Below are 26,016 nucleotides of genomic sequence, written 5' to 3' on the forward strand. Positions count from 1 at the left end.
CTAAATCCTTATCAGACTGCACAAATTAAGATGCCAGTTCTTCAAGCTCTTCTCTGCAGGCAGACCCCTGCACCTTTGTGGAGCTGAATTAAAGTCAATGAGGCTCTGTGCGGCCTCCGGGCTCTGTTTATTAGGAACAGTTTGTAGGATTGGGGCCTAAGATCCCAGGCATCTAATAACTGTGCTTTAGCTCTCTGTGTTGTCAAAGTTTTGCACTGTATATGCTTCATTGTAGAAGAGAAGTTGGAGCCCTTTAAGTTAAAATTGGTGTTGATTTTCAGTCAGTATATTTTGATTCTAATTTGGTAATGTTTGGTAAAACAGTGCTGCATATTTTGATTGGGCTCCATTGTTCTTGACAGGGTGATTCTCAAAAAGGAGAAAGTGGAGAAAAAGGTGAAGAGGTATGTAGATGAATTAGTATTTCCTTATTAAGATCTATTCTTGAGAATATTATATCATAATTGAGAAAGCTAGGGCCAAATCGTTACCTGGTATAAACTGGCATAGCTCCAGTGACTTGAAGAGAGCTATGTTGATTTACACTAGCTGAGAATCTAGTCCTAGATTTCAAATTTTTATGCAGATGTTTCATATTATCATTTATAATACATATCTGAACTAGTTCCTGCTTCAGAAAAGCATCTGTATTCAGGAAAGCACTTTAAGCACCTGTTTAAGATAAGCATGTGCTTAAGGGCTTTCCTAAGATGTGGCCCTTGTGATAACAGGAACTTTTGAAGTAACAGTGTATTGCATTGACCAGCATTATACTCATTTGCAAGGGAGAACTGAAGTTCGCATAGTAAAGATCTCTTCTGTATAGTTGCCACGAATAGGTCCCTCATCCGGTATTCCCTTAGTTTGAACTCTTGAAGATTCACAGTCAATAAACTTGACAGTAATGCAATAATTCAATCTAATTTGAAAATCAGTCTAGGGTAGAAATTATATTTGCTAGGAATGCAGTAGATTTTTTCTGGTAAAGGACATATTTGTCTATCTACTGTTATGGGGGGAAGGGAGTGTATGGAGGGGGACAACACCATTTCTTGAAGTCTACAGAAGATGACAACTTAAATGGACTTTCTTACAACTATATTTAAACTTCATTATACTTGACAATATTATCTATATTTTTCTTGTTAGTAATCTAAGTATGTGCTGTATCTTCACTTTATTTTCTTAATCTATTTTTTTTTAAATAGGGGGATCCTGGCAACAAGGGAGAAAAGGTAAGATCTTTTTGGAGAGCCTAAGGCCAGATAGTCACTTGATGAAAATTCACAGGGGAGACTCAGCAGAAGGTTCTGTCTTAAGTCCCTACAAACACATATGCACATATAAATGTTACTACCGTGAGCAGTTTCACTGAAATCAGTAGGACTATTCATGTCAGTAAAGTTAATCATATGTGTGTTTGGAGGATTGGGGCCATCACTGGTCCTTGATGTGATCTTTCAGGGGGGGTCTCTACTGCCCTCTGACTGGCTTTCTTTGGTTAGCCCCTGGTTAGGACAGTTCTTGGCTCCTGGCCTTTCATTAGGTCAAGTGGTCTGCTTCAGTCCTTTTTGGCTGCGTTTCTGAAAGCAGCCTGGTGTTACCCCTTCACTGTCCCAGGCATTTCTGCCTCCCTTACTTCTCTGAGCTCTCTCCTTTTATAGCAGGCCTTGTTCCCCCCATTGGTTGCAGCTGTAGATGCCTGCCTCCATGATTGGCAGTTGTGGCAGCTGCGTGGGGATGTGGTCAGGCTGCTTGCCTGTAGGTAGGAGAGACTCCTCTCCCCCTTCTGCCTCTGCTCAGTATGGGGTTTGTAGACCCTATTACAGGTCCTCCCCTGCAAGGCCGAGGCCCTGCCTTGGCTGAAATATGTGCCTTCCCTGAATGGAAAATCAGCATTACAGTGCATCCTTCCCACCAGGTGTTGTATCCAAAAGGCATAAGGCTGTAGTGACAGGTACCACCTCATGATCCTTGGGTTTGTCTGCTTCATCAGATTTTGGCAGCACAGACACATATGGTCCGTAACTAGCGTGAACCTGCTTCCTGGGAGTACCATAGGCCTTCTATTGCCTATTGGGCAGCCAAGCACTCTTTTTATATCACTGAGTATGCTTTCTCCGAGGGGAAGAGTTTCCAGCTGATATATACTACCGGGCATTCTTCTCCATTGACATCTTGAGAAAGGACTGCCCTAGCCCTTTCTCTGATGCGTTCATTTGTAATACAATCTCTTTTTCTAAATTCGGGCTATACAGTAATAGGTGTCTGCAGAGTGTGGTCTTGAATTTTTGAACGGCCCTTTCAAGGTGGGTGTCCACAACTCCCATCTTGGGGCAGCATCCTCAGTCAAATCTGTTAGTGCGGAGGCTACGGTTGCACAATGAGATATGAATCGGTGGTAGTAGACAGCTAAGCCTAGGAAGGCATGCACTTGCTTTTTGGTCATGGGGGTCTTGTATGCCTATAAGACATGAATCTTGTCCACCAAGGGGCAGATGTGTCCTCTACTGACTCTATGTCCCAGGCTTCTTCCTTCCTTATAGCAAATCTAGTAGGGTTTGCTGTTAATCTGGCTTCTCTCAGTGATCAGAGGACAGTGGCTACCTTGTCCAAATGGGAGTCCCAACCTTTGCTGTAGATAACTATGTCATCCAAGTATGCCACCACATATTGGCTGTGTTGTTGGAGCAATTGGTCCATCAAATGTTGAAAGATGGCCACTGCCCTGTGTAACCTGAAGGGCATGGTCTTAAAATGGAATAGACCTAGCAGTGTAGAAAAGGCTGTCTTCTACAGACACTCTGGTGTTAAGGGGATCTGCCAGTACCCCTTTGTCAAATCTAAAGCAGTGATATATTGGGCTTCTCCCAGTTGGTCTAAGAACATCCACTCAGGGCATGGGATAGCCATCAAATTTGGAAATTGTGTTCACCTTCCGAAATCTATGCAGAAATGTAGTGAACTGTCGGGCTTTGGCACAAGCACAATAGGATTGCTTCAGTCACTCTGGAACTCTTCTATCACCCTGAGTTCCAGCATGGTTCTGATCTCTTTCTCAGTGGCCCCCCTCAACTTGTTGGGGATTGGTCAGAACCCTTCTTGTATTACCTTACCAGGTTCTGTATTAATATGGTGTTGTGTTCGGAACATCTTCCCGGGTAGGGCTGAGAATACCCTTGGGAAAGCAGCCAGCAGCTGGAGTGCCTGCTCCCTTTGCTTATCATTTAATTTTTTCCCCAAGGATCACCAAACCTTCTTTTAGGCAGTCTTTACCTTGGGGTCCTAGTTTCAGTTTTCAGGGTTTGGTGTGATAAAAACATTTTCCCTGCCTTTCCAGGGCTTCAATACATTTACGTGGTAGATTTGTTGTTCCTTTTTTTCCTGGTTGTCTGATCAAGTATTCCACAGTTTCCACTTCCTTTATCACCTCATGAGGGCCTTGCCACTAGGCCATTTGCTGTGATTCTGAGCTTGGAAGAAGTAACAGGACTCAGTCGCCCAGTTGAAAGATATGCATCCATGCCCCTTTGTTATACTGTGTGTTGTCCCTGTGCTTCCTTCAGGTTTTTCTAGCATATACCCATATAGCCTTCAATCTCTTACATTTTCAGCTCTCAGTGTTTGTCTTTCTCAGGTTTGCCATACCAGGTTGAATATATGTCCCTCAGTTTTTGTCCATATATCAGTTTGCAGGGTGAAAATCTGTGGAAGTTTGGGGCACCTCTCTGATGGTAAAAAGTAAGGCTGCAAATGGTTGCCAGTGCCTGGGGTCCTGGGCAATGAACTTCTTGAGCACCCTCTTAAGTGTCTGGCTAAACTTATCTGTTAGGCAATATATATGAGGGTGGTACATGGATCTCCACAGGGCCTTGACTTTTAAAAGTTTCCATACTTTCTTCATCAGCTGGGACATGAAATTTGTCCTCTGGACTGTCAGGACCTCTTTGGGAAACCCAAGCCATGTGAAGATCTTCAGCAGCTCCTTGGTGATAGTCTTAGCATCTGTAGAACATAGTGGTATGGCCTATGGGTACCTGGTGGCATAGTCCATGATGACAAGTATGTGCTGATGCCCTGAGGTGCTCTTTTCTAGGGGACCTATAAGGTCGATTCCCACTCTTTCAAAGGTAGTCTCCACCAAGCGGAGAGATACTAGTGGGGCTCTTGGGTTTCCCTTGGGAATTGACATTCAGGATAGGAGGTGCAGAAATTCTCAACTTCCTTGAAGACTACTGGCCACAAGTATCAGGCCAGGATCCTAGACTGTGTTTTGTCTTTCCCAAGATGCCCTGCACATGGGGTTGCATGTGCCAGGTGCAGCAATTCACGGTGATGTATCTGAGGTACTAACAGTTGCAGCCGTATCTTGTATCTACTTGTCTTAGTTTACATGGTATAATAAGTACTCCTTGAGGGCAACGTGTGGATACAGCTGGCCTTTAGGGGGTCTACCTCTTTGTCGTCCACCATGGATACCTGTTCGAAGGCTCAGCTCAAGGTCTCATCGTTCCTTTGCTCCACTTGAAACTCCGAGAATACAGTTAACTTCTCTGGATCCATTTGCAGCAGTGGTGGTATATTTTGTCTCATGGATGGTCTTTCTCTGGGGTCATCATCATCAGTGGTATCAGTTCTGGCATCTGTGGTCCGTATTATGGCCATGGAAGGGACCACCTCCCTCCTCTCTCTCCCAGCTACCAATTTTTCCTTCCAAGATTTTCTTTCCTTGGGTCGGCAGGTAAGAAGGTCAGGGTTCTTAAAGGGGAACAGGATGCCTAATACCTCTTCTGAGGTATCTTCCTTGAGTTCCTAAGTTTCCTTGAGGGCAAAGGAAAGCTTCTGCAAGAGCTCAGGGAAATATGACCAGTCTCAGCCTACAGGGTAGGTTAGGTCTGCAGAGACTCATACCTTCATCTGGTCTTGGAGCCCATCAAAAATCTTATTGTCCTAGTGGGATACCCAATAGAACATTGCAATGGATACATTTAATTGGGATTTTTCCCTTCTTGGGTTTCCCTGTCACCTCAGCTACCTGTTCTCGGATAAATGTCTGGTCACACCCCAGAGTCTGTTGGCCTTCTACTTCCACTGGGATTGTGACTTTCTCTGGACTTTTCCTGTGGCCTTATTCTTGCCTGTCCAGACCTGCCCGAACTTACACTCCATGTAGGGGCAGTATTAAAATGAGTGTCCCTGTTGTCCACAGGAGTAAAAGGTTATCACATCTGTCCCTTGTTTCTAGCATCTGTGTCATCTTCTTTTTGGGTTTCAGTGGGTCCTTGCTCCCCGGGCTGAGGAGTCAATGGGGTGTTTAAGGGAGCAGGTCTGTTGTCATTGGGAAATCTTACCCATGGACCCTGAGATGCACCCCTGTCTCTTATGTTGACAAGTCAGCATGGATTTGTCAAGAAAAAATCATGACAAAACCAAACCTAATAGCTTCATTTGACAGGGTAACAAGACTTATGGATGTGGGGGAGTGGTAGATGTGGTATATCTTGACTTGTTATGTTATGTATAGTCTTAGGAAGAGAAATTTAGATATGCTAAGTAGAACTGAACTTCTGCAGAACTTGATATAATTACAGTGCTTACATGTCTTCAGAATATACCCAAACTCATATAATTCATTTTATTTAATCAAAAAATCTTGTTCAATTATAAAATTTTTAAATTTTTATAGGGTGAAAGAGGAGAATGTGGGACACCAGGGTTAAAAGGGGACAGAGTAAGTACAACTTTTTAATTAAAATGTTGTCCATGGTGTTAATTGTGGAGCACATATATAAGTACCATCAACCTGTGCACTGCATGAGGCAGGTGGGGATCATGTGATTAAAGAATGTATCATTATGCATATACACACAGGGCAGATGAATTGGGGTTGTACGGGCACTCTTAAATCTGGAATTTCCTAACTTTTGACAGCGTGACTTTGAAACCTTAGTAATGTTATTTTAAAACAGTATTTTTGTGTGTAAAATTTCCTAGTTTTTCTAAAAGCGAACTAAAACTCCAGAAATTCCATCATGTGCCATCATTTTGGAACCCACATGAGTTGCCAGCAGGGCTGGAAACCTTATATCCACCTCACAAACCTCTGCCACTTGACCTAATGTAGTAGTAGGTTGTCATCCGCTATGTGGACCAGCATTCGAGAGGCATGAGACAGTTTGCCTGTGGGTTTTGAAGATATTTGCTGTCGGCAGAGGAATGGTGAGACTCAGGAATCTTGGGTTCCATTCCAGGCTCTGGACCCTTCTGGCTGTTCCCCATAAGCTTGACCCTTTCTACCCTATTCCTCCAACTTGTCCCTGTCAGAGTCCCATCTATTCCTCACCCCAGCTCCTCCTCTTACTCCCAGTCTCCTCACCTAGTGTGTCCCAGTCTCCACTGCTCAGATTTTTCATCCCAGTCCCAGCCTTTCTGTCCACACAGTTCTGTTCCCCACTCCTGGCTCCTTGTCTGATTTCTCTGTCCCTCTTCCCTTCACACACATTCTCCAGTCACACTAGTTCCCAGTCCCAGTCTTCCTTCCCTTGTACAGTCTCCCTGTCCATCCCATTCCAGCTCCTAGGCCCAGTCTCTCTGCCTGGAAAGTCCCAGTTCTCCCCCCCACCTCCTGGCTCCTTGTCAGATCTGTCTCTTCTCCCCCTACCTCCATTCCTGCTGCCCCATGGTTCCCAGTTCAAGTGTCCTACCCACATCTTATATTCGATTTCAGTCTCCCCACAGGCTTCCAATGCATCACCCCTACCACTTCCCTTCCCAGTCCAGTCTGCCCTCCATCCCAATCGGCAACTTGCTCCCAGCCTCCAGTCCCAATCGCACCCCCACATTTCTTGTCCCAATCTACCTCCGACCACACTTCCATAAGTTGTCTTTTGTCCCCTCTGAATTCAAAGTAAGCCTCTCTTCCTCCATGCTGCTTGGGCCCAGCAAGCAGCACAGGGAGAGAGTCTCTCTGGTTTCAATTCCAGTGCCTGGCCCTGGCACAGGCTACAACAGCCCTAAGTTGCAATTGCTGGGAAAGTTCTGCTCAGCCCTGGGCTAGATCATACCCAGTGTGGACAAAATCTTCAGAGATTTTAGCTGCCAAAATCAAAGAAATCTTTACTAAGCATGTACAAACCACGATTTGTCAATGGTTTACAATTCGGCCAAATGATGACTTGATTTTCCTTGGGGTGAGAAAAGACATATCTCTGACACAAATCCTTCCCCCTTTGCAAATGTTATGTCCCTGCTCCAAACCATGGGAGTGCTAGAACTTTTCAAAGAAAAGGTTACCAGAACTTTTTAACATGGGCAAAGTAATATATTTTCCCCTAGCCTCATTCTCAGAGAGAGCTCAACTGCTTGAGGAAGATATCCAGCATGAAAAAATTCATCCCAAACAATTAGAGTCTGGCAAAATTATAAGGAACTGAAAATTTTAATTTCTAGTGTCGGCAACCATAATAGAAACTGCTACCAGCCCTATCTATAAGGTGCTGTCCATAAATTCCATTACACATTTTTTGGTGATTTTCAAGACTCACCTACCCCTTGTAACACTTTGTAACACTGAAACAAACATGCAAAATTAAGGACCCCTGCCATACTTTACCTAATTTATGCACAGCCCCTAATTATACACATTTACACACTGTATATATTCTGTTCCTATTTTTGAATATATACTGTAAAGGGAATTACAGATGGATTAGGGCTTGAGCCAAACCTCACTGAAGACAATAGCAATCATCCTGTTAACTTTATTGATTTTGAATCAGGCCCATGGGAAAGACAATACAGCCTAGCCCTTTCTATATAAACATGCATTATGAGTAGGTTGAAACGCATTAGACTTTTATAAAAGCAATTTAAAATTAATTGACATAAAAGGAATAGTGGTCACTCTTAAGAGGTATCAATTAGCTTTGTAATGACATCATATTACCAAAATATTTACAATTTTTCTTCGGTATTAGTCTCTGTAATATGTACACCTTATCAGAGGCAAAACTGGAAAGTTTCTTAGTGCCTATAGAGCAGTCATTTGATGTAAGTTAACAAAGCAGATGTTTGTGAAACACTTCTGTTGGCAACTAGGACATACTTTTAAGTACTGTAGATTCAAAAGTTCAAGACATTATATATATCCAGGCATGTGAGGGCCTGATCCTGCAGGGATTAACCACTGGGTATAGTGCTTGCTACCATGAGTAGCCACAATGATTTGATGCACATTTGCAAAATCATATGAAGATATGGCAAAGCAACCACTAGAATGAAACAAATCATGGTGGTAAGTGTGTGTAGAGTCAAATCTACGCTGAGAATATGGATAAATGGTTAGAAACAGTTCCGATTTCAAATCAAGACAAGTTTTCTGCATTTTGAGCCATTGTCTATATTCTAGTCTAATTTGCATTTAGGGAAACCCAACTTTCAGGCAGTGGGAAACATCAGATGCTCTGCTGAAGTCAGTGTAATTAATTAATTAGAAGAAATAAAAATAAACCCTCCTCCTGGACAGCCAACAATACTGCCTATTATACTGCAAAGTCAATCACTGCAGCTTCTAAATTTACTTCTGATTATTGGAGTTGTGCTCTTGACACTCTTATGTGTGTTCAATTTCTGATGATTTTCCACAAGCACAGATTTTTTTTTTAAATTCTTGAGAGGTGGTTGGCAGATCTTCATCTATTTTTTCAAATGTGCACTGAGCTGGTAATTCTGTGGGTGTCTATGACTGGTCTGTTCAGTAACTTCTTAAAGTGCTTAATCTATTATAATTTATTTACAGATCCTTTACAGATGTCAAATGTTTTTTTCATCACTGTCAATTAAATAACAGGAGGAACACTCTGCTTAGCTTTCTGTAGTCTTGGCGTATGGTTTTTATGTCCGATCTCCTGGGCTGCTTTGTCAATGTTGTTTGCCAGTTTCTGAACAACTTCCTTTTATCTTAATACACATTTCACGTAGTCTCCTACTACTTTGCATGTTGCCCAAACTCGTATTCTTTTTTCATGTGAGATATGCAACTCTTCTGTTTCTTCAATGTCATTCTCTTCTGATTCACTTGTCCTTAAAGAGATTTCTGAACCCCTGCTATTTCACATGATCTGGGGGGTCTTTCTTTGAGACAAATCTTATTACTGTATTTCAAGATGAGGAAATAGCTGATGGAATGTAATGCTTTAGATGTCACTGCTTTATTCATCAGGACAATTACAAGATCAAAACAACACACATGCTGTGGAAAGGACAGCCATATCCATTGACTTCTGTATATGTAGAAATATAAAAGAATGAAGAGAGGATGAGGAGGAAAAAACAGGGGAACATCTGGATTGGCCTAAAATTCTTTTTTACTTGGGTAGCAAATTGTAATTGATGGGAGTTAAACACTGTAAGTGTGCATTCTGGTAACTAGTGTAAAATTAGTACAGCAGAAAGACAGATTTATGAACTACACTAGAACTGGACAGTAGATGTAACTAGTAAATGCCTTTTTATGGAGCATAAATATGTGAGCTAATAAGATAAATGCACTTTTACTTTTGAAGATAAAGGTTTTTATGATTATTGAAAACTGTAAGTCTGCTTCTGCTTCTGCTGCATAGTTTGAAGTAACTAGGTTAAAGTCAATTGAAGTTACGGCAGTGTAAAACTTATTCAAGTGAGATCAGACTCAATCTCTGTATCACAGAGAGAACATGATCACTGTTGGGATTGTTAAAGATTTTCCATCAGATATATCAATAGAAATTGAGATTCAGGACATGTATCAGATGACAACCAGTTAAGCAACCAACTAACTCTTATCTAGCAACAGTGATTGATTTCTGAGGGTATGTCTGCACTGCAAAATAAACCTAAGATTAGTAGAACTTGAGTTAACAGACCCTGGGCTCATTAACCTAGGCCTTGAGCATCAATATGCATTTGTAACCCCAGGTTAGGAATTGTTGAACCCTGGGGCTCCAGCATCTACACTGCATTATGTTGGTCTGAATCCAACTAACCATATCCCAGATTTCTTATCGCTCTCCCAAAATGTGGCCACTCTAGCCCTTTGTTCATGGGCAGTGTAGGAAGATTTGACTGTCCAGAGGACAAAGAAAGTTACTTTGTGGGATTGTGGGATACTATTGGCAGACTTCGAGAGCACTTCTCCATTTGAGCTGCATCTAAACTGCAAACCAATAGAACTTGAATCCTGGGTCCTTGGTCTGAACCCTGAGTTAGGGTGATTTGTGTATAGATGGAAGGAGGGTCAGGCTTGAGCCTGAGTTCAACTATGGGCTTACATTGCACTGTAGACATACCCTAAGCCACCTTCTATATTTTTTATAATAAAAGTGTTTGATCAAACATCAAGAGACAATTCAAAGGAAAAACAGAGAATTACTAAAAACAAAATAACATATTCATACCCTTGAGGAAACAGCTATACCAACCTAATCCCCGTTGTAGGCAGCGTGAGGTTGATTGAAGAATTTTATCGCCTCTTGGGGAGATGGATTAACTACAGTGACAGGAGAAGCTCTCCTGTCGCTGAAGTGAGTGTCTACACTGAAGCACTACAGCAGCGCAGCTGCAGGGGTGCAGCTGTGCTGCTGTAGCATTTTACGTGTAGACATAGCCACAGTGGAGTAAGGAATGAAATCCGGAGGAAATTCGTGAGTAGAGACATGGTATAAACAAATCTGGTCTTTTTGTATATTATAAAGAACAAAACAATTTGGGCTACATTTCCAATATTGTGCTTTAGCAATATGTGGTTCTAAATGCAGTTGGTTGATAAAGTATACATTGCTACTTTCCCCCCCACACAGGGATTAGAAGGCCCTCTTGGACCTAAAGGACCGCGAGGACCACAGGTGAGTGAGCTGAAAGTTATTAAATAATAAAGAGTGCTACTTATGCTGTTGTCTGTAACCTTGTTCTGTATTTATCACACAATCCATTTTATTGCTAAACTCTGCAAAGTTGCACATTTTGAGAAGTAAAGTAAATCATGGCAACTCTATGAATTTCAGAAAATTTTTTATGACCAAATCCTCGCCCCTGCTATGTATCTCGCACACAGTCTAGCCAGAGCTGTGTGGCTCAGTTGGACTCCTCAACTGTAGAGTTTTCCACATACTGTGGGAGATGTTTCTCCTGTTAGGCTGACCACATAGCACCTATGTAACTGCCAAATCCCATAGCTAGAGTCTAAGGCTTTACCCCTCAACGACCATATATGGCAGCCTCCCTGATATCCTAGCAAGATGGGCAGAGTACTGCCCAGATGAATGATAGCTGGAGAGATGGAATTGGTTGAGCATCTCAAATGCCAATATCGTCATCAAATGTGCATAGTCTACTGAGGACCCATTGCATCAGCCAGTGACCACAGTTGATGGCATCATACTAGACATTGTAGAGTAAAGTTCCCAGATCTGGCTCAGTCCTGCAAATCCACGAATCTCTGGGGCAGCCCCACAGGTGACGCCATGTAGGGTCAAGGCATGCACACTTTTGCATGCTGATGGAGAGTCTGAGAGCATAGTGTGCTGGCGTATTTTTGTCATCCAGGTGACATGGCCAAAGAGCAAGCAGTGCTGCTTTGAATGTAATGAGCAACTGGAGGAAGGCCAGATCTCTGTGAGATTTGGCATTTCACACAAAGTCAAACCACTTTAGGCTTAGGATTTGGCACTGACAGTGCCTATGGTGTGTCTCTAACCGCTCCAGTTCTATCTGTAAGAGGTTTCTGACCCATATAGCAGTGCAGGCAGCACACAGGTTTGATAGATCCTAAACACTAATATGACAGTTTCAGTAGCAAGAGTGATGAGTCAGAATAAGGTCCCATCCCATTAATAAGAAGATGCTTCTTGTTGCTTGAAAAGGGATGATGGAGAATCCCTTCATGGCTGCCAATCCCCCATTCCAAGCTCCCTCTCTCTCTCTTACCCTGCCCCTGCCCCTCCCGTAACTTCCACAGTCCTTCTACTGAGAAAGAGTGAGGACAGGGATCTGGAGATATTTGCTTAGTATGGTGGGGACCTCAGGAAGTTGTTTGTGTCTCCCTAGTGGCTCTGGTACTGTGGAAAGTGCATAGAGCCACTCCACTTCTGCACTCAGCCCAACTATTTCTAGATTGAAACACCATGAATCAGAGAGACTTAGACCTATCATAAAATGAGACAAATCAAATAGTCACCATTTGCCTACAGAAACTAAACTCTCCATGCAATGTGTGTTCAGTTATGCATTCTTTGTAAAATACCCAGCTGCTAACTGTTACAAATTGAGCCATTTCTGAATTCTGGTAAAAAATAACTTAGGAACAATTTAGTAGGAAAACAACCCTGTTATTTTTAGGTGAAGTCATAATGAACTGAATATTTTTTTCTTTTCAATGTACAGTAGTCAGTGTAGTTTTTAGTTCTGTGATACCCTTGTTTCAAAACTAATGTTGGAATTGTTAATATTATAGTACATTATATTAATTATATTATATTCATATTATAGTATATTATGGTGTACATTCAGTTTGTTTGGAAGACTTCTGATGCAAAAAATAGCTGGAAAATAAAAACAGATCAATGTTATGCTAAAATAGAGGATTAATCCATTATGTTCAGCAATTTACTGTAACTATGAACTATGGCAACTAAATAATTACCAGTGGGAATAAAGTCCCTTCAGTGACCAAAAGGAACATGCCAAACAATAAACTGGATAGTGATTTATCTCATTTACAGAAAATTACATTATTAGATTCCCTGCCATCCCTGTTGCACATTTTCTACAACACAGACGTTTCTTCAACTCATTTCTTGGTAATCTATTTTTCACCAAGACAAATACATCAAAAAGAGTGATGTGATTTCCAAAACTTCTGTTAGGAATTCTTTTCAATGTTTGTGTTCTCATAGGCTTAAAAATTATTTTGTTTTTTAATGTACAAGGCTCTCATTTATTAACAGAATAGAGTAGAATTTGTTTTTATTTAAACACATAAAATTAGTGGCAAATAATAACCAACTCAGAATGACAAAGCCCAGGAAGTACAGCATAAAGGCATAAAGGAACTACAGCATAAAGTACAGCATTTACATACATACAAACACACATACTGTTACCAGCTTTACCTGAGCAAATCAACAAGTCTCAACCTCAGTCAGAAAGGAGACACTCAGACAACATTAACTATACCCCTTGTTCCTATGGGAGGATTCTTTGCTAGGTTGTGTGATTTGATAATTTGCCTTTTAGAACTTTAACTGTTTTGTGGTTTTGCTGATAGTTATGATGGGTTTTTTAAAAATAATTTGTGAACTATATTATTTTGCGAATATTTAGGGGTACTAGTGTGTTGTTGCATGGTTTGTAAAGCAATTGGTATGGTTTATTAAGCAAGGGAGAGGTACAATAAGTTGATATTTTTGCCAAGCCTGCCACAGAGGGTGCAAAATTAAGGCTTTTACAAGTTTTGTAAACAAATTAATTTGGTATGAATAAGTCTGATTTAATCTTTGGTGGGACTGCCTTTACTAGTCACATAAAATTGTCAGTCACCATTATTAAAATACTTATCCTCCTTTAAAAGATTGGTTTTGTCAGTTCCTTGGGTGGTCAATAAATATAGGTTTCCCACTCCTGTACTGCAGCTTCAGCACTGGTGTGATTTATAGCTGGGAGAACATGTTTGTACCCTCAGGGAAACTGAGCATTTTGGATTCTAGTTTTTTTTCTTTTTACCTGCATACATTTTTCTAGTATTTCCCAAGCTTTCTACTGTAATAAAAAGCAGTTTCCATGGTTGAAACCTCTTTACTGCTCATGAATATCTCTGCCCATCTAACAGGAAAACTCCATGAGGCCTCATAGGGTACGACTACACAGCATAGAAAAACCAGCAGCCGGTCTGTGCCAGCTGACTCGGGCTCATGGGGCTTGGACTGTATGGCTGTTTCATTGCTTTATAGGCTTCCAGGCTTGGGCTGGAGCCCAAGCTCTGGGACCCTCTCACCTCACAGGATCTTAGAGCCTGGGCTACACACCAAGCCGGAAGTCTACACAGCAATGAAACAGCCCCACGAGCCCATCAGCTGGCACAGGCCAGCCACAAGTTTTCCTTTGCTGTGTAGACATACCTATAGACAGAGACACAAAGATCTGGTGATTAGCTCTGCTGCTGGGAGCTGCGATGAATTGCACTTCACAACCCCATTATGGGCAACCTGCCAAATGGTCCTGGGACTCCCAGTAGCGGACTATGGAGATAAAGATCTACTTTGGGTGTCAAGGAGAGTTTTAAGGGCTGTACGCATAGGATGTATAACAGTCAGTTCCACATTTTGGCTGTTTCTCACAGTCACTCATCAATCTGCACCCAGCAGCCTGACCACCCATTTGGGATATGGACACACTCATGCCCCACACCTTTGTATAAGTGCTGCAGACTGGGTACCTTACATACTGTTCACAGAAGTCAGAGGATTGTTTTCCTTGTGTCTGAGAACACAGCTGTGGCCACAGTAACAACTAGTTCTAAAAGTATCTTGCAGAGTGCAATGTTTTTCAGAAAATCAAAATAAACCACAGCTCAACAGTAGATAGCTTGCCTCACAGAAGTGATTTATTTACAGACTTGAATGGAGAGAGAAGATGGTGGCTTAGTGAACTTGCTTGGGAAGGGAATTCCAGGCAAAGAGGGCAGTATGGAAGTATCACAGAGTCCAGAACTGGAGAAAGAGAGGAACAAGAAGCTCCAAATTAAACACATGCAAATTATATGTAAAAGTAAAATATTCTTTCTGCAAGAGCTGGTTATTATTATTAATGTATATTATGGTAGCACTTCAAGGCCAGGGATCTGTTGTGCTAGGCACTGTACAAATGTATAACAAAGACAGCTCTAGCCCCAAAGATATTTTACTGAATTGTGTTCAAGACAACATTCAAAAGAAACTTATGTATCTTTGAAGAAAACTAATTCTATGGTATTTATCTTCGTATAGGGAATCAGTGGACCTCCAGGTGAGCCAGGTCCAAAAGGTATTCAAGGAAATAAGGTAAGATATAGAACAGTCTGTGTGGAATATGGAGTGTGTGCAATATAAGCTCTATCAGAATGCTAGATTACAGTTTTATCACTGTGATGTCATGAGTTTCTTGACAGTGGTGTGCTCAGCAGGAGAATGATGTACGGTAGGGCAGTACGGTAAATCTTAACATTACTGACAAGGCTCTCTGGTTTTAAATTCGTACAGGCAGTTTGCTACAAAATTACTTTTTAGGCTGAAATATTTTGTGCTTGAATGTTGTTGAAGTAGTTTGATATGTTTCTGTTTTGCTGTTATGAGATATTCAGATGTGAAAGATCTCTTAACAAGAGTTGAGTATTTATGTGATGCTTTTTTGTGTTCTGAGAACTGAAAAATGGCATTAAAAAAATATTAGATGAAGATTTGGTCCTGAATGAAGACCAAGGCCTTTGACCTATTTAAGATAGATTGTTCAGAAATAATGAGTTGTTGTAAGCAGAGCTAGTTAGAATTCATTGGTCCAAGTATCAGAGGAATGTAGGCATTCTTCCTGTTCACAAATTATTAGCAAATTGATTTATGCAAATGTATTTGTTTTACTCATAAAATTTCCATTATCTTCAATGAGTGTTGTACAGTTAAATCCTCAAACATCTGTTTCAAAATATAGGGGCTAAGGTTAACACCTGCAAGTTATCCATTTTACAGCAGAACTATGGGCAGCCTAAAGAATGAAATTCCATGTTTAGGTTCCATTGGAATTGGGTGTGCAATTTGGGATATATTCATGTTTTGTTCCTGAGGCAACAAGTCCAGTTGAAGACACAAAGGAACAGCTTTATATGTGGAAAATATTTATAATATAAATGATTATGGAATCTTGGTCTGTTAATTTTTTTCCTTTCCTGACAGAGGCTTTTCTTGTTCTTTTTTGTCTATCTTTCATGCCAAACAAAATTAAGGAAGCCCATAGTCGATTATTTCAGCAAGAAAAAAAAAAGGGTGATAGTTCTGAAAGAAACTATTCATGCATTGGCAAAATAGCCATGTCTCTACTAATCCTGATTTAAGCTTTGCAAAAGCTAGAAGTCTTGGATTCTTTCTGTAATTTCACATTGACAGTACATGGACAGTATTAACAGCTAATCTTATTGTATATTGCATTTTCTTCTTCTGAAGTGTATTGGTGCTTTCCTCTTAGTTTATATGTGTGTATATAACATATATTTGTATGTGCATATGTATAAAATTGCATTTGGTCTTAGGTGCAGATTGTGCAAAATTCAGCCTTAGACCAGCATAGTATTAATTTGAAAAGACACTCAGTAAAAAAGTGGCATAGAGTGTTCAAAATTAATTTTCTCTCACTGATTCTAGATTAAATTAGTTCAGTGTACACATAAAAATATTTCTCCTAACTGCCAGCTCTGCAAAGTCACCCAGAGTTCTGAGAGACAAAATGGGTTCTTCCTGGTTTATGCAACATCGCTTGTAATAAAGATTCTGCAAGCCAAATTCTGACCTCATTTATACTTTGTACAATTCTACCGTTTACTATCTAGATTTAAATCTAGGTATAGAAAGACAAAGATATAGATATACTTTAATTACCTTGTGCCACAGTTAAGCTTTGCATCTCTACACAATGTAATTTATTTGAGATGAGTAACTTAATTTTTTTTTTTTGCACAAGACAACGAATGGTTGTTCATAGCTTAATAACCACCCATTCAGCTAGTGAAGATCAGGGCCTTTTCCACTTAAGCTTTATGATAGTCAGACCCATAACAATCTTCTCAACTTCTGTTATCCTTACAGAAGGATTATTGAGCAACTCTTTTAAAATTAGTTTTCCAGACACTTATTATGATGAATTTGAAAAGTAGGAGTTGCTTACAGCCATTCTTTCCAACAGTATACATAATCAGTCTAGTCTCAGTGTAATAGCAATATAGCCATTCACTTGCCATGTAGAAGCATTTGTTAACATTTAGTTGAGCTGATGACTGGCTGCATTCTGATTTTGGAAAATTAAGGCTGGCTGTCCAGCACTGGCACAAGTATGGCATAACTCAGAACACTATTACTGAACATTTCTGTTCATCATGAGGTCAAGTTAGCTCTGACATGCTCTGGAAGAGGACTATTCAATTATAGTGAGCACAACAGATTCAGGGTACATGTACTGCAGCTGGGAACTTGCTTCCCAGTGGAAGCAGACAGACAAACTTTGCAGTGTAGCCAGGGATAGCACCCCTAGTTCCCAGGGGTCTGAGTGGATTTATACTCAGGAAGCTAGCCCGAACTGCCAGCCATGCAACCACTGGCTACATTGCTATTGTTAGTGTGCTAGTTTGAGAAAAACTAGCACTTTATCTACTAGTGCTGGGAAGCACCCTCCCAGCTGCAGTGTAGACATACCCTAAATCTGTCATGCTCACTAGAATTGAATCATCCTCCTCTAGACATAGGCTTGAGCCCAACCCCAACTTCTGTCTATATAAAATTCTCTCAGACTCAGGCTCAGACTTAGAGTTCTAGGTGGAGGGTTCAAGCCCAAGTCAAGCTGGGACCTAGGGGTTGAGACCGATTGCTTTGCATTGTAGACCCCGCGCCTGACTCGGGTTCTGGGAGTACACCAAAAGTATCCCATAATTCTATGAGCCAATTTCCTTTGTCCTCTCTATCCCAAAAATCTCCAGTTGACTCCAGGGAAACAGAAGTGTCCCCCCTTGGTGTAGTGCAGCAGTTTGGTGAATCAGTGTTTAACCCTTCTATTGTCTTCTGAACACTGAGCTGCAAACAATATCAGACAGCCTTCTGTGTTTGCAATGGAGATTGAACAGAACAAGTCCATTGCAATGCATTCTGCTTCATGGTCACGGGAGCACAGCCAGATTTTGGTAAAGTCTGGTGGGAGGCCAATACAACTATGGACATTAGTAAGACTACCAGGAATGACCACACATACAGTGTAAGCAGAGTCAGAATGAGCTCTACCCTGACATCTGGTGGTGAGCTGTGGAAAAGGACTTCAGGGGCTGATCTCATTTGCATGGGCACACCCACCCTGCCTAGCATGGTGGGACTGCTTGCCCAAATGGTCACTTTGGCTGCTGTGGGATCCCCAGTCTCTTTGCTATTGGGGCAGGAGTAATAAAGTGTTGTTATCTTGGTTATGTGAATCAAGGATAGTAGAACTGTACTTGGCATTTTATGACTGAGGGACTTGCCCTCAACTAAATAGCACTTGCTAGGCAAGGGACATGGGTTCCAAAGCCCAGTGAATTGAGAGAAGTTTCAGATAGGTATTTGTACTTAGTAGTATGGTTCCTCTTTTGAGGGCCCTAAACACTACTTTAATCCCTTCTCTCTCCACTGTGTAATAACAGAGCTAATTTTGACTCTATTAGGAGGCTTGTTATATACTGCAGAGCCGAAGTCACTGATACCTAGGTCTAAGCATTAGACCTAATTTGGGCTTATGGTTCTGAGTGTACCAGTATTGAGGGTCCCTTCCTAATAGCTGAAATCACTAAAGTGCTGAAACAATGAGGAATCTTGTGGCACCTTAAAAACTAAAAAATGTATAGAGTGTAAACTTTTGTGGGTTATGACCCACTTCTTCAGATGTATGGAGTGAAAATTACAAGTTCTGAAATCACTGAGACCTGTGTTGGGGGGGCTGAAGACATATTGGTGAGCGGCTAGCAGAATGGCTAGTGGAGAGGAGTGGCCAGCAGGACAGCTGGCAGACAGGTGAGCCTGCAAGGATAGCTGGTGGAGAGGCGCTGCTAGTGGCGAAGACTGCAGCAAAACCCCACGGAAAGGCATGGAAATTGGCTATCGGTCCAAGCAGCAGAGCATGTAAGCTGCCCCCATACCTCCTCTCTCTTCCACCCAGGCTGGGGAGTAAACTCTGCAGATGAATTTCTGAACTCTGGGGGCTGCACTGACCAAGAACAGAAACTGTGAGTGCGGTGACTTTTGGGTTACTGGACTTAAGACCCTGAGGGGAAAAGGACACTACCAAACTTACTTAGGGGTGGGTCTTTTGCTCATGGTTTGTGTTATGAATCCTGTTTGTGGTGTTCCCCACATAATGCCACATTGTTTCCCTCCTTTATTAAAAGGCTTTTGCTACACTCAGACTCTCTGCTTGTGAGAAGGGAAGTTGTGCCTCTTAGAGGCACTCAGGGGGTGGTACTCAGGGAGGTGGTACTGGGTGGGGGCTTGAGCTGATTTTGCATTGTGTTCTTGAAAAAGAACTCCTAGATACTGAACCCGGCCCTTGTTGCTGCCAACTCTGATGGGTAGAAGGGTTACACCAGTAAATGACAAAGAAGCTGGCAGCTTTCCAGATTTATTGGACTGGTGAACAGTGCGTGGAGAGGATTACCCAGCTCAAAAGTGAGTACCAGAAAACCAGAGACCAGAACCATGCCTTGGGCAACTCACTGACATCATGCCCATTTTAGGATGAGTTTGAGTGGTTGTTGGGCACTGTGCCAAACATGGAGCTATTGCACCCTGTTGGCCTCAGAATTGAGCAGGTGCCATGTGAGGACAGTGAAGTGACTTTGTTGCTACAACTGGTCCCAGAGGAGGCTGTGCAACAAGAGCAGCAGCAGCACATCCTGGGGCTGTACTCTGAGGAGCTGTTTAATACCCCCTTCAGGAACAGCCTACCGCAAAGCATGCAACAGACACAGAAGGGACAGAAGACACCCTTAAGACTGGTAAGTTTGTCTCCAATTTAATATTTATTAATACAATAATGGGAGGAATTTCCACACTATGAACCAATGCAAAAGTTATGAGAAGCCGTAGCTAGCAGTGTGTATCTTCTAATCATGACTGGTGTGGAGAAAGTAATTAAGTAAGTTGCGACAAAATTCCTGCTCTACCTTGGTGGATCTTGTGCTTATTGGCAGATTTGCTCGCCTTGGAGCTTCACGGCAGCCCTCAGTTTGGCCATTTTTCTGAACCCACAGTCCAGGTCAATTCCTCCTGTGTCTGACCAGGGGTTGGGAGGATTTGGGGGGAACTCGGGCCCGCCCTCTACTCCGGGTTCCAGCCCAGGGCCCTGTGGAATGCAGCTGTCTAGAGTGCCTCCTGGAACAGCTGTGCGACAGCTACAACTCCTTGGACTACTTTCCCATGGCCTCCTCCCAATACCTTCTTTATCCTCACCATAGGACCTTCCTCCTGGTGTCTGATAATGCTTGTACACCTCAGTCCTCCAACAGTCTGCATTCTCATTCTCACTCTCACTCTCAGCTCCTAGTGCCCCTTGCTCCCAGCTCCTCACACGCACACCACAAACTGAAGTGAGCTCCTTTTTAAAACCCAGGTGCCCTGATTAGCCTGCCTTAATTGATTCTAGCAGCTTCTTGATTGGCTTCAGGAGTTCTAATCAGCCTGTCTTAATTGTCTCCAGAAGATTCCTGATTGTTCTGGAACCTTCCCCGTTATCTTACCCAGGGAAAAGGGACCTACTTAGCCTAGGGCTAATATATCTGCCTTCTATTACTCTCCTTGAGCCATCTGGCCCAACCCTGTCACAAAGTGTTATTTACTCCTTTTCATTACACAAGAACTGGGGTCACCAAATGAAATTAGTAGGCAGCAGGTTTAAAACAAACAAAAGGAAGTATTATTTCACACAACGCACAGTGAACCTGTGGAACTCTTTCCAGAGGATGTTGTGAAGGCCAAAACTATAACAGGGTTAAAAAAAAGAACTAGATAAATTCATGTAGGATAGGTCCATCAATGGCTATTAGCCAGGATGGGCAGGGATGGTATCCCTAGCCTCTGTTTGCCAGAAGCTGGGAATGGGCGGCAGGGGATGGATCACTTAATGATTACCTATTCTGCTCATTCCCTCTGAAGCACCTGGCATTGTCCACTGTTGGAAGACAGGATACTGGGCTAGATGGACCTTTGGTCCAACCAGTATGGCCACTCTTATGTTCTTAATGGTGGATTATATGCCACCATTGACTTGGCTCACTCCACCGCACCCCACCCCATCAGGAAATGCAAACAGTAAACATGCCTTGAAAATAAATTGACACATTTTTGCTAGGGCATTCCTGTTTCTTAAAAATAATAACTTACATAGCCATGGCTGTAAGTGTGCTACTCTGTAACCACTCAGCAGTTTAACAAGCTACCTGCGAACAATTAACTATGAGGGTGAGGGAGGTGGAAATGTGTTCCATTTACTAATTTAGTCCATTTCAGGTAAAAATAGTCCATGCATAGGTAGTCCATTTCAGGTAAAGGTAGTCCATAGATGACAATGGTATACTTAGAAAATAAAAATCAGCAGGATCTTATTTAGGGGATAAGGCAATATACCGCATTTATTGTGAATACAGAAAGAATCAGAATAAACAATCAGTTATAGCTATAACATTCCATTCACTCACACATTCATTCACCCACACAAAGTTATGCAAGGTTGTTATAGTTACCAGGCTAGAAGTTGCTTGTGCCAAGTCACTGACCAGGTGGCCTGGACACAAGGATGGAGCCGAGTCCTGTCAGATTGCACAGCTGATGCTCCTGGAAGTTGGTTGCAGAACCAGACTCAAAGTCCTCAGTCTTCAGGGTCTGTCTTTATAGGGATACATCCTCATGCAAGTCTATGGTACTTGCCTCGTCATGCTGTTCTCACGTTTGAAGTGATAGTCAATCACACAGATGGTACAGCAGTGATGGTTTGTTGTTATTTTGTTCTTTGGTTCTTTGGCCCCCCTGTCCTTGGGGTGGTTGGGAGTGGATTCTGGTTTGCCCTCAGGGTTATTCGGTTATCTCACCCAACGCATTTTTCGACCAAACGATCCTATTGGTTCTTCCTTCAGATGTGGTGTCATTTATTATGATTCTAGGGCTGGCGCTTCAATCTTTTAGTACCTATCCAAATATCAAGCAATCACACTCTATTTCACTTAACATTTTTTAATCACATTTATTTTATTACCTATTTATTTTTAACATAATCATTCTAAAATCATTGGGGCATGACAGACTTCAATAAGCCTATTCATACCACTTGTCACACATAAAAAGAAAACAAGCAGGATAAACATGCAGGGTGGGGGTTAACAAATCTTGTTCCTGAGTTTAAGAAAACATTTGTAACAGCATCTGTAATCTTATCTCTTTAGGACAGACTTTGTACCAGCACATCCCGAGAGACAAAATTAACACCGACCTTGTAAACTGACAGGCATATTTCAATTAGCGCAAACTCAGCAAGCTGAGATGCATATTTCTCTCTAATGGTCAGACCAACTCCAGGGACTGTTCTGGGCAATACTTTTTCACATCTTCCCAGAACATAAATGTTCTAATTATTACTTTAATCCAACAACAAAATAATTTGTGACAAGTATGATGGGTTTGAAATTTTGTCCAGAAATGGGGATAAGGAGGAAGGCTGTGGAATTGTGTGTTTTCATGCAGCCAAAAAAGGAAGCTAACACATCAACCTCATGAATTCTGACCCAATCCCAGGTGCTGATAGCTGCAAACTTTTCTTGAAGCAGGAACTCCAGAGAGGCACACACATTTCAGGGAAGGGTATATTTTCAAGAGCCAACTCAATAGCTGACCAGCCTACTCCATTCAAAGATGTGCTGTTCAGTCAATATTTCAGTTGCATATGCTGCAGGTTTCCCATCAACAGCTTGGAATAATGTCTCCCTTTGCCAATTGGGCACCACAAGAACTGTTGTGGCCTCCAAAATGTGGAAAGCCTGAAATGATAGAAAAAGCTTTTGTAGCAAGGTCACTGGCTGCCCTCTTACCCCACCCCAAACCCAAGTAGTTATGTAATTTTTAGAAAACAAAAAACAGCTTTGAATTTTTAACTTACCATTGTCTCTGCATTTCTTTCACTGCAATTAACCAGGCTGCTTCCATGGAGCTTCTTAGTCTGATACATCTGTGATAGTCTATACCCCTATATTCACCTCTTTTACAGGACTATGATACATTTCATACAAAGTATGCCTTGTGAGGTACAGTGTACTCTATTTATAAGAATCACTGATATAAGAATCAAGCAATCAAAACCACGGGGACAAAATTATTCCTATACTAACCTATACTCTGCTTGTAAGAATCAATCACTTATAAGAATCAAATCTGAGATGGATGTGATTCTTAGAAAAGAAGTGCACTTTATCATTTGAAAACTCATAATTTGCTGATCATTATTGTCATGGTAAAATATGTGTGGCAACATTGTATGTAAAGTTATAAGATTCTGTGGTATGATTTGACTAAGACATGTTCCAAATCTGGAGAGCAGTCACCAACCAGTTCCTCAGAGACAAAAAACAAACTGACACTTCAGCCAGGTGTCAGCTAAATCAAATGGACCATGATCTGGTTAAGTGGCCATTCTTTGGCAGGAAAAAGAGTATGGGTGAAAAATCTACATCTTGACAAAAATAGCTTGGGGTTCTGATCCATGCAAACTGTCTGTCTCCTGAACCTCAGCTAGAGATGATTCTCAAAGAGGAGAAAAAACTATAAGAAGAGAGAGCAAATGATTCCTCCCTTTATATCTACTCATGGAACCAACAATACCTGAAGAACAAAGGAAGCAGCATTGACTGGGGGAGGGATCCTGACTGAAAGGAATTCAGCCATAAGACAGCTGTAATATCTGGTGAGAGAGATGTTGCTCTGAATTGATTTAGCTTGTAAGTCAGGGTATGTCTACACTACAAAATTAGGTCGAAATTATAGAAGTCGGTTTTGTAGAAAGTATTTTTATACAGTCAAGTGTGTGTGTCCCCACACAAATGCTCTAAGTGCATGTAGTCGACGGACTGTGTCCACAGTACCGAGGCAACCGTCGACTTCTGGAGCTTTGCACTGTGGGTAGCTATCACACAGTTCCCGCAGTCTCCACCACCCATTTGAATTCTGGGTAGAAATCCCAGTGCCTGATGGGGCTAAAACATTGCTGCGGGTGGTTCTGGGTACATATCATCAGGCCCCCGTTCCCTCCCTCCCTCCGTGAAAGAAAGGGCAGACAATCGTTTTGCACCTTTTTTCTTGAGTTACCTGTGCAGATGCCATACCACGGCAAGCATGGAGCCCGCTCACCTAACCATCTCCGTATGTCTCCTGGGTGCTGGCAGAGGTGGTACTGCATTGCTACACAGCGGCAGTTTATTGCCTTTTGGCAGCAGACAGTGCAGTATGACTGGTAGCTGTCATTGGCGTAGTCCTGGGAGCTCTTTTAACCGGGCGCCTGGGCAAACATGGGAGTGATTCAGCCAGATCATTTCCCTTGTTTCGTCTCATGGCGATTGAGTCCTACCGGCGGTGCACTGTCTTTTAATCTGCAGCCACCAGAAGATGATGGCCAACAGTCATACTGCACCGTCTTCTGTCGAGCACCCAGGAGGTGATGATGGCTAGCGGTTGTACTACACAGTCCGCTGCCAGCAAGATGTATAAAGATAGATGAAGTAGCTCAAAACAAGAAATAGACCAGGTTTGTTTTTATTCATTTTCTCCTCCCTCCCTCCCTCCCTCTGTGAAATCAATGGCCTGCTAAACCCAGTTTTGAGTTCTATCCTTGAGGGGGGCCATTCAGTTTCTCGCAAAGCCAAACACTTTGTTGATTTTAATTCCCTGTAAGCCAACCCTGTAAGCCATGTCATCAGTTGCCCCGCCCTCTGTCAGGGCAACGGCAGACAATCATTTCCCGCCTTTTTTCTGTGCAGATGCCATACCACGGCAAGCATGGAGCCCGCTCAGATCACTTTGGCAATTAGGAGCACATGAAACACCACACGAATTATCCAGCAGTATATGCAGCACCAGAACCTGGCAAAGCGAAATTGGACGAGTAGGCGACGGCAGCGCGGTTATGAGAGTGATGAGGACATGGACACAGACTTCTCTCAAATCACGTGCCCTGGAAATATGGGCATCATGGTGCTAATGGGGCAGGCTCATGTGGTAGAATGCCGATTCTGGGCCTGGGAAACAAGCACATACTGGTGGGACCGCATAGTGTTGCAGGTCTGGGACGATTCCCAGTGGCTGCGAAACTTTCACATGCGTAAGGACACTTTCATGGAACTTTGTGACTTGCTTTCCCCTGCCCTGAGGTGCAATAATACCAAGATGAGAGCAGCCCTCACAGTTGAGAAGCGAGTGGCAATAGCCCTGTGGAAGCTTGCAATGCCAGACAGCTACCGGTCAGTCGGGAATCAATTTGGAGTGGGCAAATCTACTGTGGGGGCTGCTGTGATGCAAGTAGCCAACGCAATCAAAGATCTGCTGATATCAAGGGTAGTGACCCTGGGAAATGTGCAGGTCATAATGGATGGCTTTGCTGCAATGGGATTCCCTAAGTGTGGTGGGGCCATAGACGGAACCCATATCCCTATCTTGGCACTGGAGCACCAAGCCAGCAAGTACATAAACCGCAAAGGGTACTTTTCAATAGTGTTGCAAGCACTGGTGGATCACAAGGGACGTTTCACCAACATCAATGTGGGATGGCCAGGAAAGGTAGATGACGGTTGCATCTTCAGGAACTCTGGTCTGTTTCAAAAGCTGCAGGAAGGGACTTTCTTCCCAGACCAGAAAATAACCGTTGGGGATGTTGAAATGCCTATAGTTATCCTTGGGGACCCAGCCTACCCCTTAATGCCATGGCTCATGAAGCCATACATAGGCAGCCTGGAGAGTAGTCAGGAGCTGTTCAACTACAGGCTGAGCAAGTGCAGAATGCTGGTAGAATGTGCATTTGGACGTTTAAAAGCACGCTGGCGCAGTTTACTGACTTGGTTAGACCTCAGCGAAACCAATATTCCCACTGTTATTACTGCTTGCTGTGCGCTCCACAATATCTGTGAGAGTAAGGGGGAGACATTTATGGCGGGGTGGGAGGTTGAGGCAAATCGCCTGGCTACTGGTTTCGCACAGC

The 26,016-nt window shown here is 42.4% G+C and overlaps 1 protein-coding gene across 2 annotated transcripts in view; it reads left to right on the forward strand.

The window, feature by feature from the left end:
- COL28A1 (collagen type XXVIII alpha 1 chain) overlaps positions 1–26,016 on the forward strand; it is a 143,875-nt gene that overhangs the window by 12,803 nt on the left and 105,056 nt on the right. For both annotated transcript variants that reach the window (XM_038390002.2, XM_038390001.2), the window contains exons 7-11: positions 363–404; positions 1,209–1,235; positions 5,687–5,731; positions 10,836–10,880; positions 15,018–15,071. In XM_038390002.2, coding sequence (XP_038245930.1) covers positions 363–404; positions 1,209–1,235; positions 5,687–5,731; positions 10,836–10,880; positions 15,018–15,071 — 213 coding nt within the window. The remainder of the gene's footprint in view (positions 1–362; positions 405–1,208; positions 1,236–5,686; positions 5,732–10,835; positions 10,881–15,017; positions 15,072–26,016) is intronic.

The sequence above is a fragment of the Dermochelys coriacea genome, chromosome 2 (assembly GCF_009764565.3).
Source record: "Dermochelys coriacea isolate rDerCor1 chromosome 2, rDerCor1.pri.v4, whole genome shotgun sequence".
Classification (NCBI taxonomy): domain Eukaryota; kingdom Metazoa; phylum Chordata; order Testudines; family Dermochelyidae; genus Dermochelys; species Dermochelys coriacea.